Raw genomic sequence first — 14,012 nt, 5'->3', positions numbered from 1 at the left:
ATTTGATCTTCTCAGGAGCACGCAATTAGTAAGTTCTAGAGCTATAACCTTAACTCAGGTTTGACTTCAAAGCTGTTTTCCCTTTCTTAAGTTTCTATAAAAATTTGATTTCATCTTATAAGCCTTAAAAAAATGAATCTCTGAACCCTGACAATTATTTACAACAAGAAATCATAGCCAAAAAAAACCAATCTGCATTTACTCTGGCCTGATTTATTACATAATCTTTTTTCTGAGAAAGGTTTGGTTAATTTATATCCTTTCTGAGTAAGGTGTGGCTAATTAACACCCTCCAGTAATGAAAGGGGTTCTACCTCTGAGCTTTTTTTCTTTCATTTAAAAAAAAAAAAAAGGAATGCTTAATCAAACTGAACACTCCTTAATCTACTGAACATTCCAGATTAAAAAAAAAAAACAACAACATATGTTGAAGACATATAAACTTGAATATGTAGTGGGAGAGCAATTTAAAAGGATTCCCAAGGTTTCTAGCTTTTTTCATCTGAATTTCTGCATAATATAGGAATCAACAGGATCAAAGAACGCTTGCCCAAAGAGGCCACACGAACAGTAAGTAACTTTCATGATTCTTGTTTTCTGTCTTGAATTCCATCATTTGCTCAAATTTACACATATCACACACTGGGCCTATCTTGTCTCTCAACAAAAATATCATTCTTTCATATAAATGATTTAACTAGTTCTACATAAAAAAATTTTTTGAAGACATTGGGTATCACTATTTTGCCCAGCCTGGTCTCAAACTCCTGGCCTGAAGTGATCCCCCTACCTCAGCCTCCCAAGTAGCTGGGACAATAGGGGAAACACCACTGCAACCAGCCAATTCTACCTAACATTTTGATAGATTTTCCTAAGACTGCAGTTCTTTTACAACAACTTAAAATTCAAACTAATCTCAATATATTATCTTTAGATTCATTTCAGAAATTAAGTTGTACATAGTGAAAAAGAAGCCAAATCTGTTTCTTCATACAATATGCTTATCAGTTATAAATGTCAACATTAAATTCAATCATTTGGAGAGTTTTCCTTTTATAAATATAGAATGAAAAACTTGCAATACAACTATTAAACAAAATTTACTTAACAAATATCAAAGCCTCCATAAATGCTTTCCATTATACTGAAAAATATGTATGTGATACTTTTTACAGGGCAACAAAAGCCTAATTCAGCACTAGTTCAGGACTAAATCAGAAATGTGGATTTTTGTTTTATTTATTTTTTGTTTTGTTTTATAAAATGAGACAGGGTCCCGCTATGTTGCCCAGGCTGGTCTTGAACTCCCAAGCTCAAGCGATCCGCCTGTCTCAGCCTCCCAAAGTGCTGGGAGTACAGGTGTGTCCGGCCATAAATAGTCTTAAGAGTGCTGACTTCCTCAACAAAATCCAATTCTTTCAATTCATTTTATTTTATAAAAAGATAAATGTATCTCTAACCTAGATGTCTTAAGAAAGAATCTGAACATTTACCAAACATTAAAATGTCATAAAAGGGCTTACATTAATTTTGTCAATATACATGGCTAGTAAAAAAAAAAATAATAATGACACTAGGCTTTTTTTAAAAAATTAATTTATCTAAATTTTGGGAAAATATTGTTCTAACTACCTTTTTCCAGTCTTCTGATGGAATATAATCTTCATCTTCTTCAGATTCTTCTTCTACTTCACTATCTAGAATAAATAAGACACCAATACTATAAAATGACTGCTTATCCTGTCTACATCTATATATCTATATATTATTTTTACATCTATCGTCAAATATTTGGATATGCTCAAAGGTAACTAATGAATTAAGCCAAGATATTTCTAACCAAATAATTAACACCCTATCACTTAAAAAACCAAAACCAAAAACCCATGAACTTTCTACATAACTGTATTCTCATGAAATGATTTCCTATGGAAACTTAGGGGAAAAAACTGATTTAGAATCAAGATAATATTATCTTACTACATATTTCATGAAAGTTTATTTTTCTTCAAGTGTTTTTCTTCCTTTTAAAGTAGAGAAATTTAGGTGTACTTATAAATATACCTAAAACAGGCTAAGAGGTAAAGAAAGTAAAAAATGTAAACTAAGGGAAAGACTATGAGAAATAAAATGTGACCATGAAACAAACATTTAAAGACAGGGCAAGGAAAAAAAAAATACACCCAAAGTCAAGTAGTACATGCTACAATTACTGTAGCATATTCACTAAGAACAGGGCCCCTGCATTGCTAAATTTATAACTTACAACAAAATCCATTTACTGTTGAAAAAAATTTCAGACTAAATGAATTCAAAGACCAGTTAAAAAATGAGCATTTTGGGTAATACCTAAAATAGTAAAAATTATATTCAAATATTATCAACCAATAACACTTACTTGTATCAAAATATTTACATCGACGTGGGCGGATTATTTCCTGGGCATCTTGAGAAGCAACAGATTGTGATGGATCATCATTGGAAGACTGAGTTTCATCTTCCTGACCTGATGAATCCTTTATATTCTCCTCCTATGGAATAATAAATTAAATTTCTTTAAGATATAAAGAAAACTGTTGCAGATGAAAGGTGGTAGCATATAAATTTTGTTCTAATATAAGTAGAAGACTAAAATGAATATATTAGATGTAACATGGTTATTACGGGTTGGGTCCTGCAACAGGAAAAAGTACATTAGCAGAAAAACTGGCATAATTCAATCTGTAGCTTGGTTAATAATTCAATCTGTACCAAGACGTTAACCTCAGAAGAAGCTGAGATAAGGGTATACAGGAAATTTCTATACTAGCTTTAAACCTTTTATAAATCTAAAATTATCTCAAAATAAAATAAGGAAAATAAGTACAAACTGCCAATTAGCCTTTATTATTTAAAAGCAATAGCGTTTTTTAGGAAATTGGTATAATTAGAATAAGCACTGGGAAAAAAAATTTGAATGACAAGATCAAACTGTTACCTCTTAGGAGTAGATTACAGGGGATTTCCAATTTTTATATTATGTATTTCTGTAATATCTTAATTTTTAACACAAAATCAACAAGAGTAAAGATTATAAAAACAGGTAATCAAAATATATAAGAAAAACTTTAACTTCAACAAGAATAAAGACTATAATCTCAAATATATGTATATAGACTTACTTTATTTTCCCCGCTACAGCCACTGTTGTCATCATTATCAGCGTCTTCATCATCTTCACCTTCTTCTTCCTCTTCCTCCTCTTCATCATCTTCTTCAGGTAGTCGAACAGTACTACCATAACCATAAAGGCTGAGAAGTTCATGAATTGGCATGTCGCCTTCCTAAATAAATCAAAATAAAAGTTAATGTCTGAATCAGTGTTATTTCTGATTCCCAGGCTATAACCCACAAATCTGTAGAGTATTTGTTCTATCCTGAAGAATAAGAGCTGTATCATGAATTATCAGATCATAAAAAGCAAAACTGAAAATATTTCTGAAACCTAGGAATATATCAATCTTTTAAGTATTTCTATAAAACCAACCAATTCTAATTGCTGACAACAAGATCTTTTAAGTATAATTAAAAAGTGGCCTTAGTCTAACATGGACGGACTATTCTTTTTGCAATCAATTCAGTATATGCACAATGTCAGTTAACACTATGCATGGATGCCCACTCTTAATAATTACCATACTTAAAAATTTAAAGGTGGAGAAACAGAACAATGAGAAATAGACTATACATAAACTCAGAAAGGGAGATGAAATTAACAGCTCAGCCCGAACACATGAAAAAAAAAACAACAAAAACCCCACAAACAAACCAGTAATAATATACAGAAATAATAATGGATTACATTAACCATATATTCTTTTCTATGGTTATCTACCTTTACATATAAAATCATCTCTTATAATCCTTAACATCTATCAAGGCTGGCAGAATAAGCATTTCTTCAAAAAAAAAAAAAAAATCACACAAGTTACAAGCAGTAGATCCAGATTTAAACAGTCTAACTCCAAAAGCCCATACACATATCAATACACCATGGTGCCTCAGCCAGGGACTTCCCTCAATCCACACAAAAACAGACCCTCTGTGGATGAAAAACAAATGTCCATATGCAATGAAATGAAATCAGCTTTCTATACAAAAGACTCTCTAACCAGTAAACAAGAAATGTACAGTATCAGGGAAACATGACAGAATTCTGATTATAAAAAGAAAATTTAATCCAAATCATGTGAAAATAGTATACACTCATGTACACACACATACAATGTACAAGCTCTGAAGTCAGAAAAGCATCAGTTTAGAAGCTAGAAAAAAAAAAGAGTAATCATAAAATAAGTCATGGTTCATATTTCTCCAGCAGTTATGGAAAGAAAAAAAGAAATAAGTCTGGCTCATGTGTTAAACACACTGCCACAATGGGTATGGGTAAATCAGACTGGATTACCACCTTCACTCAAAATCCATGTGCAAGAAGAAATTAATGATTATAATTTGGAAAAATTTTCTTATGAAGAAATGGGAAGAAAGTGTCATGCATTCTATTTCACATTACAAATGGATATTCTGGTTATGAATGAGTTTGTAGGATCTATTTCGGAAAGATAAATCATTTCCAAGACCTCTAATGATTTGCATGAAGGTACAACCTGAAAAGTGGTAACGTTATCAAGGCAAGGTATGGCCACTCCAGCTAAATAACCAGCTGGCAAACAACTGACAGCTCTTATACTGTGGTTCTCAAAGTACAACACCAACAGTGCTTTAAGTGTTCAAGCATCTGGTCCATGTACTGGGGACCTGGTACAGGACACTGATTTGGGAATCTGAGGAGTCAGTACTTAGGAACTAAAACAAAACTTCAAAATAAGAGGTAGAAGTGCAATAAGACAAAGATAACAAAAAGGCTAGTTTTATTTATTTATTTTTTTGAGACAGGATCTTACTCTGTCATCCAGGCTGGAGTGCAGTGGCATAACCACAGTTCACTACAGCCTCAACCCACGGGGTTCAAATGATCCTCCCTCCTCAGCCTCCCAAGTAGCTGGAACCATAAATGTGTACCACCATGACTGGCTAATTTTTGTATTTTCATAGAGAAAGGGTTTCACCATGTTGCCCATGCTGGTCTCAAATACCTAGACACTAGGGAAGCGATCTACCCACCTTGGCTTCCCAAAATGTAGGATTAGAGGCATAAGCCATCATGGCCAGCCTAAAGCTAGTTTTATACACAAGAATAACAAATACCTGCCATAAAGTGTCTTCTATGTGTCACACATTTGTGATAGGTGCTTTGATTTCACTGTATGAATAAAGTCACTAGTATGAATAAGGGCCCCAAAAAGGAAAACAACTTTAGCTTAACAGTTTGCAACTAAAATTTACATAGGCCTTAAGAGTTCATGAAGAGCTTGTTCCATCATTTACTTAATCCTCAAAACTCTCCTATTACTACTTTAATTTTTGTAACTGTGTTAACTAATCCTTTGAAACCACATAGCTAATTATACAACCATGCTCTGTTTTGAACTCATCTTCTGACAAGACCATGATACTTGGTTCATTCCAAAAAAAAAAAAAAAAAAAAAAGAGGTGTATTATCAATCAAATAAATGCCCCCAGGCTCTCTACCATTGGTCTGTCTTACTAAGGGCATCAGAGTTACCTGGAGGGCTTACTAAAACAAGCTGCTGAGCCTCACCCAAGTTTCTGATCTAGTAAGTCTCCAGTGAGGCCCAAGAACCTGCATTTAAAAAAATAATCTCAGGTGATGCTAATACTGCTGGTATGAGACCACCTTGCAAACCACTAATCTCACAGGTCTAGGATAAGATACTTGCAAATAACCCTTTCCAATGGGAGGTAATAAAACTTGAACATTATCTTTAATAATGCTTATCATATGATATATGATACCTAGCTAAAATATTTGTTAAAAAAAATAGGTGACATATTAGCTACATGGAAAATAATTTTTCTTTGTTACCATTGTCAAGAATGTAGAATGTCTGATAATTATAGATTAAGGTTTTTCCCAATTGGATATACAGATGAGAAGTATGACTCACTTCACAAAAATTCATTTCTCAGGCCAAGCACAGTGGCTCACGCCTGCAATCCCAGCACTTTGGGAGGCTGAGGCGGGCAGATCACTTGAGGTTAGGAGTTCGAGACCAGCTTGGCCAACAAGGCAAAAGCCCATCTCCACTAAAAATACAAAAAACATTAGCTTGGGCATGGTGGCACACACCTGCAGTCCCAGCTACTCAAGAGGCTGAGGGAAGAGAACTGCTTGAATCCAGGAGGCAGAGGTTGCAGTGAGCTAAGATCGTGTCACCTGCACTCTAGCCTGAGTGACAGAGTAAGACTCAAAGGAAGGAAGGAAGGAAGGAAGGAAGAGAGCGAGGGAGGGAAGAAAGGAGGGAAAGAGGGAGGGAAGAAGGAAGGAAGGAGAGAAAGAAAAAGAAAAAGAGAAAGAGAAAGAGAGAGAGAAAGAGAAAAGAAAAAGGGAAGGAAGGGAAGGAAGGAAAAGAAAAAAGAATAGAATTCATTTCTCAAAGAAAAATTCTCCGACACTTCCAATATTGACTAAGCAGAGAACATAGAGAGTCAAAAGTGCACTGATCACAGTGCATTTAGAGGAAAATGCTTCAATTACAATCATAATAGAACTGGCACAAATGGAGAAAGTCATTGAAGTCAGAGCAAATGACAAATACACAGGTACAGCAACAAAAATGAATAATCTGGTCAACCTGATTGGAGCAGACATATCATTTATAGTAACTAACAACAACAAAAAGATGTATCATTTTAGAAGGCCATACATTACTGAAAGAGCAGTTATAGATTAATGAAAGTCAGGATTACTACCTACTTTCTCTAGTTTTACCTGATTTTTAAAGGGTTATGTTTTACTCTTGCCTCAATTTGAGAGTAGTTATTGAATAGTTACTGACACTGTGGAAGTATTTAGGGTAAATTACACACACAACAAAATACTCAACATGAACTCAGGCAGGGAAACATTTAGTTTGCTTGCCAAGGAGACCAAGCCAAGGGGAAGTCCATTGCTATCATTCACTGCACATTCACCTGTATTATGATCAGAACCTAAATTAAATTAGTAGTAGTAGAAAAGAAAAAACTGAAGAGACCCAGCAGTATTCAATCAGGGATTAGAGGGTGATGGAGGTCCTGGTGATGCTGAATCCCTGGTTCCACATATTCCTTGGTCCTTGGACCCAACTGCACACTCACATACCTTCTAATAGTTTCCTTTTACTCAAGGTTATTTTTAGATGGGTTTTATCACATGTAAACAAAATACTCTTATTTATTCAATGAAGAAAATGCACAGTGGCTCACACCCGTATACCCAGCACTTTGGGAGTCGGGGGGAGTGGGTGGGGAAGTAGATCACTTGAGGTCAGGAGTTTGAGACCAGCCTGGCCAACATGGTAGAACCTTATCTCTACTAAAAACACAAAAATTAGCCAGGCATGGTGGTACACACCTATAACCCCAGCTACTCGGGAGGCAGCGGCAGAAATGCCTGAACCCAGGAGGCAGAAGTTGCAGTGAGCCGATATTGTTCTGTCACTGCACTCCAGCCTGGGCAACAGAGTGAGACCCTGTCTTCCAAAAAAAAAAAAAAAGAAAGAAAGAAAAGAAAATGGTTACTTAATAGTATTAAACTTGTAACTTAAGCTATCACCCAATATCAGGTTAGTAATATCAGCTTAGTAAGCAACAAAGAAAAAGTCATCGCCACCAAAAATACAAGTTGAAGCATGAGAGTATGAAAGTCTCTTATTTAATCTAAGGTAAAAGTGAAGATCTTGCAGCAAACTCTGGGCTACAACTACATTAAGAACCAGAATCAATTTTGCTGAGGAAACTTGTTTCAAATTGCAATAGCATGTATTTGTGTTCCTACTTTGTACTAACTGAAGTACTTAAAGATTAAGCAAGCATAAACTAGTATTTTTATGTAAAGATTATTGTTACTTCCCCTCTAAACCTATCCTACTCTCTTCTATTCTGTACTTGTCTTCTCATATGTAATGTTCTTTCTTCCATTCCGAGAATTTATTTTTCTTGAAAGTTCACCTCCTTGACCACAGTAGCTGACATAACTGGAATCACTGTATTCCCTGGCCATAGATTTGGAGTGGGCACGTGACCTAAGATTGTCTATACTTCATTTCTGGAATTTTATCAACAGCAGCTAAAGAAAGCAGCACAGACTGTCTCAAGTAGTAAATGTGGGAGACCTAGGAACTGACAGCATCGTATGAAGACAGTTGGTCTGAAAAGAGAAGTCAGGTGGGACACAGTGGCTCATGCCTGTAATCTTTGCAGTTTGGAAGGCCAAGGTCGGCAGATCACTTGCGCTTAGGAGTTTGAGGCCAGCCTGGGCAACACGGCGAAACCCCATCTCTCAAAAAAAATTTTTTTTAATTAGCTGGTTGTGGTGGCACATGCCCACAGACCCAGCTACCTGGAAGGCAGGAGGATGGCTTCCACCAGATAGGTCAAAGCTGCAGTGAGCCAAGATCACACTGGTACACTCCAGCCTGAGTGACAAAGCAAAACTCTCTCAAAAACAAAGAGGCCAACCACGTAGAAGAGCAAAAACAGAGAAAATAAATCTGGTGGCACTCGAGTCCCTGGGGAGCAGATATATCCCTCCTTTAATGAAATTCCATGAGACCTACATGAAATTCTTCATTTTGCCTAACCTAGTTACAGACAGACTTTCTGTCTCTGCACCCCCAAATTCTGATGCTATAAACAGTAAGGATATCGTGTACAGCAAATATTCTGTTATTTCCCTCTGAAAAAAGATTTAAGGATGAATAAACCTTGGCTAACAGTAGTACACTATTATATCAGGGCCTGTCTTTCTCATTAGCTTTTATTACCAAAGTCTGCACTCTACCAGTTACTCAAGGGCTTACTTCAACTTAAATTGAAACATCACAATAAAGTGGCACAGTGTTTTATTCCCATTAATGTAAGTTAAAAAAGTATAAAAAGGGGAAAAAAATAAAATTATGGGTCAAGTGGTAAATGTTCAGTTATAGGTCAGAGACCTTTTTTGAGAATCTTATGAATGACATAACTACTAAGATTTATTTTGTGTTTATTATGTGCCAAACATTATGTTAAGTGCTTTAGATATATTATTCTTGTAATAACAACTGAGGTTTAACAATGTTAAGTAATCTATCCTAAGTCACATACTGAAGTAAGTAGTAGAGCTGGATTATGAACCCAGGCAGTCTAACTCACTACTTTACACTGCCCTTCCGTACATATGCATATATACTGCCTTCTTCAAAATCTAATGTCAGGTTAAGTATACAGCATCCTGTTATAATGTGAAGTAAGAGGGCTGATAAATTGTGAGAAGTAAGCAAAGTGGGCATAGTACACAATGAATAAAAATACAGAAATGTAGCCAGGCACGGAGGCATACACTCGCAGTCTTAGTTACTCAGGAGGCTGAGGGGGGAAGAAGGCTTGAACCCAGGAGGTTGAGGCTGCTTGAGGTATGACTGCACCACTGCACTCCAGTCAACATGATAGAATGAGACCCTGTCTCTAAAAAATTAAATAATTTTTTAAAAAGGAATATATACTATAGTTGCAGATTATACTTTAAGAAGTGCATTGTCTAACACTGTAACAAAAGGAGGGACAATCATGTCTGCATAAATTAAAGGAAGGCTGACTGAGGGTGGGCACGATCTTGGCTCACTGCAACCTCCACCTCCTGGGTTCAGGCAATTCTCCTGTCTCAGCCTGCTGAGTAGCTGGGATTACAGGCACGCACCACCATGCCCAGCTAATTTTTTGTTATTTTTAGTAGAGACGGGGTTTCACCATGTTGCCCAGGATGGTCTCGATCTCTTGACCTCGTGATCCACCCGCCTTGGCCTCCCAAAGTGCTGGGATTACAGGCGTGAGCCACCACGCCTGGCCTGGACTTTTTTTTTTTTTTTTTTGAGACATTCTCACTCTGTTGCCAGGCTGGAGTGCAGTGGCACAATCTTGGCTCACTGTAACCTCCACCTCCCAGGTTCAAGCAATTCTCCTGCCTCAGCCTCCGAGTAGCTGTGACTACAGGCAAGCAACACCAGGCCCAGCTAATTTTTGTATATTTAGTAGAGAAGGGGTTACACCAGGTTGGCCAGGATGGTCTCAATCTCTTGGACTTCATGATCCGCCTGCCTCGGCCTCCCAAAGTGCTGGGATTACAGGCGTTGAGTCACCACGCCCGGGCAAGAAATGAACTTTTTAAAAGATAAATCGACCAGGCTTGGTGGCTCGCTCCTATAATCCGAACACTTTGGGAGGCTGAAGTGGGAGGATTACTTGCACACAGGAGTTCGAGACCAGCCTGGGCAACAGAGCAAGACCCTGTCTCTACAAAAAAATAAAAAATTAGCCAACCATAGTGGTGTGCGCCTATAGTCCCAGATACACAGGAGATGAGGCAGGTGGATCACATGAACCTGGGAGAGCAACAGAGTAAGACCCTGTCTCAAAAAGGATAAACGCTATATATTACATCTCAAGTTTAGTCTGCCCTAATTTCAAGACAATAGGGTAAAATTATCAAACACAACATACATGTTAAAAGGTTGGAGTGGCATACAACTTACTAGCTGCATAAGGGGTGCTAGCTCCTAGCTCCTTCTTCCTCACATCAGGAAGTTAGTCATTAAGAAATGGCAGATGCTGACCTTCAAGTCAGGGCCACTTAGTGGACATAGATAGTACTCTTCTTATAATTGTTGTACTGACTTACCAATAAAATGCTAATGAAGAGAGGAAGAAGAGAAGAGGCTGATTTCCAGCCAAGAAGGCCTAAGGGACCACATCCATACTGAACTGAAGAGATTGTTCCTAAGGTAACCAACCTCTTGGGGATGGGATTTGACTAGAAGATAAAACTATATAGGAATGGAGGCAGTGAACTCTTCCTTATAATCCCCAAGCTAAGATTTATTTTCTAACTGTAATTAATGTTGTGTATATACTTCCGAAAACTGCAATCTCTCACCTTTTAATTATTCTCTAGCTCTGGAGATTCACTGGATGGAACATCTAGCACTTTAAAAGGACATATTAAGTACTGATACTGTTACAGTGTGATTTTTAAAAATATATCTAAATACATAAAGATACGGCAATCTTGACCTTTCTTTTCCCAATGGACTGCCACAATTGTGCCATTCAGAGTCTCTGAGTTTTAACAGTTCATTTGGAAAACAGACTTAAATTCAAGTGTTTCTATGTATAGCAAACCAGTCTATTTACGGCCAGGCACAGTGGCTCACGCCTGTAATCTCAACACTTTGGGAGGCTAAGATGGGCAGATCATTTGAGGCCAGCAGTTTGAGACCAGCCTGGGCAATATGGTGAAACCCCATCTCTACTAAAAATATAAAAATTAGCTGGGCATGGTGGCATGTGCCTGTAATCCTAGCTACTCAGAAGGCTAAGGTAGGAGAACTGCTTGAACCCAGGAGGTGGAGGTTGCAGTGAGCCGAGATCGCACCACTGCACTCAAGCCTGGGCAACCAAGTGAGATTCTGTCTCAAGAAACAAAACAAAACAAAGACTATTTACTATAAGAATGGTTTTGATATTCCCTCTAAGATCACCACAATAAATAACTTAAATACCCAATTTTATTAAAACACTTAATTGTTATTTTTTATACTGCTATGATCCATGCATACAAATGTAACAATACACATCAAAACTTCTATCAAGTTAGTTTTCCCTGAAAATTCTAAAATTCAAATTGAATAAACTTAAAACCACATGCTATGCAGTTACTGATACTTCCTGAATGAAGTCAGAGTTCTGCCACAATACATCAAAAATCCATTTCACGCAACCAAAGTGTAAGGTGAAAAACACTTTATCAATCCCTGACATAACTAATGTTTTGCTTCTATAATAGCAAACTAGTAACCAACAAAATAAAATCGTATTCACTTTTTAAATAAAAACAAAAACAATTTTGTTTGGTTCATACCTAAAGAGTTAATAACTCTGGGCAATCCAACAAATTGGCCCCGAAATATTGCTTAGCTTCAGGTTATTGATGAAAGCATTCTGTGCTACTTAAAACAAAGCTTTACTTGTTTCTGGGGAGAAGTCAGAGAAGAATCTAAGAAGGTGTAAGACCATCTAGTTGAAAGGATGATAAAGAATTGGTTCAACTGTCTTTCTTCCCCCATCTCTATAAATAATTCTATTTTAACATCTATTTCCTAAGCCAGGGTCATCTGAAAGCAAGTTTTTGGTTTTTGGTTTGTTTTGTTTCGAGACACAGTCTCATTCTCTCACTAGGCTGGAATGCAGTGGCGCAATCTTGGCTCACTGCAACCTCCACTTCCCGGGTTCAAGCAATTCTCCTGCCTCAGCTTCCCATGTAGCTGGGGTTACAGGAATGCACCACCATGTCCAGCTAATTTATGTATTTTTAGTAGAGATGGGGTTTCACCAAGTTGGCCAGGATGGTCTTGATCTCTTGACATCATGATCTGCCGGCCTTGGCCTCCAAAGCACTGGGATTAAAGGCATGAGCCATTGCGCCCAGCCCTAAAAGCAAGTTTTCAGGCATTATATGGGGCTAAAGAAAGGAGTAGGAGAGAGAAACAGGAAAACCAAAATTTCACACAGCCCATTAGTAATTTTCTACTAATAAATATCCTGTTTTCTGAAATAGAAAAAAAAAAAAAAACCATCATTCTAACTCAAAACCCATTATGAAAACTGTACTTGATTATTTCCTCTTGCTAATTAGTATTTGAGCAAATACAGAATATAAGACAGAAAATACAAGATTTTATTCCTTTACCTTTTATCCCACAGATGGTTATTCAGAAGGAAAAAATGTATCTGAAGTGATAGATGCGTCTGTGAGTATAGACAAACTTCACAAATACATGAAGTGACTGTGATTGTTAAATCAATCTAGATTCTGAATCATCCAAGTAAATAATAGTTAACTGTCTTCTGAATCGCTTCCCAGCTTTCTACTTTTAAAGAATAGCTATGACTCCGAGTTCTTCAAGTGCCCTGTTTTCAGAGACAGTGTCTGAAAAATAAAATGGTAAATAGCAGTGCCGTTTTTATTCTGTCACCCAGGCTGGAGAGCAGTGGTGCTATCATAGCTCACTGCAGCCTCAGACTACTGGGCACCAGCAATCCTCCCATCTGAGCCTCATGAATAGTTGGGACTACAAGGTGCGTGCCACTATGCATAACTCATCTTTAAAAAAAATTTTTTGTAGAGATGGGGGTCTTGCCATGTTGCCCAGGCTGGTCCTGAACTCCAGGCCTCAAGTAATCCTCCTGCCTTGGCCTTCCAAAGTACTGATATCACAGGCATAAGCCACTATGCCCAGCCCTTCATATGCTTTTTAACCCATTCTTCAAAGACTTTTGTGATAACCAATATACATCTTTGACATATTAAATTATTCAGACATAGTGGATTAAGTCAGCTGTAATCACTAAATGATCTAATCCCAAAGCCAGCTCTAATCTCACAATGGGATCAACTGACAAGACTTGGATACATATTAACAGAACTCCTTTTTAAGCTCTAAATGTATACTTTAAAAAGTTACAAACTAAAATTATAAGACATAGGTCTTTAATACCATAAAAGTATAAGCATTCATTTCCATGACATTATGTATGTCTTACTTTTTATGTTCTTTTTTATCATGGGAGTACAGGAAATCATATGCATGATAAATTTTAGTAGAACATACCAGACTGATTTATCCATTCATTCATACAATACTTTTGAGTGACCACTCTTGCAAGGTACCATGAAATATGCTGGTGAACAACACAGTCATTTTATTTCATTTTATCCTCACAAAACCAATGGAGGTACAGAAAATAAATTAAAGAAACAATTACAAATTGTGTCCTAACACTAAAGAAAGCATTGAATAGGATACAGTGGCAAA

General features: G+C 36.9%; 1 protein-coding gene across 10 annotated transcripts in view; it reads right to left on the bottom strand.

Moving 5' to 3' along the window:
* MIER1 (MIER1 transcriptional regulator) overlaps nucleotides 1–14,012 on the bottom strand; it is a 61,632-nt gene that overhangs the window by 22,953 nt on the left and 24,667 nt on the right. For all 10 annotated transcript variants that reach the window (XM_039473966.2, XM_039473959.2, XM_039473961.2 and 7 more), the window contains 3 exons: nucleotides 3,162–3,323; nucleotides 2,399–2,531; nucleotides 1,633–1,697 (listed from right to left, as the gene is read on the bottom strand). In XM_039473966.2, the coding sequence (XP_039329900.1) occupies nucleotides 1,633–1,697; nucleotides 2,399–2,531; nucleotides 3,162–3,323 (360 nt within the window). The remainder of the gene's footprint in view (nucleotides 1–1,632; nucleotides 1,698–2,398; nucleotides 2,532–3,161; nucleotides 3,324–14,012) is intronic.

This window comes from Saimiri boliviensis, chromosome 11, assembly GCF_048565385.1.
Source record: "Saimiri boliviensis isolate mSaiBol1 chromosome 11, mSaiBol1.pri, whole genome shotgun sequence".
Classification (NCBI taxonomy): Eukaryota; Metazoa; Chordata; class Mammalia; order Primates; family Cebidae; genus Saimiri; species Saimiri boliviensis.
This window is presented reverse-complemented; position numbering and strand designations above follow the sequence as displayed.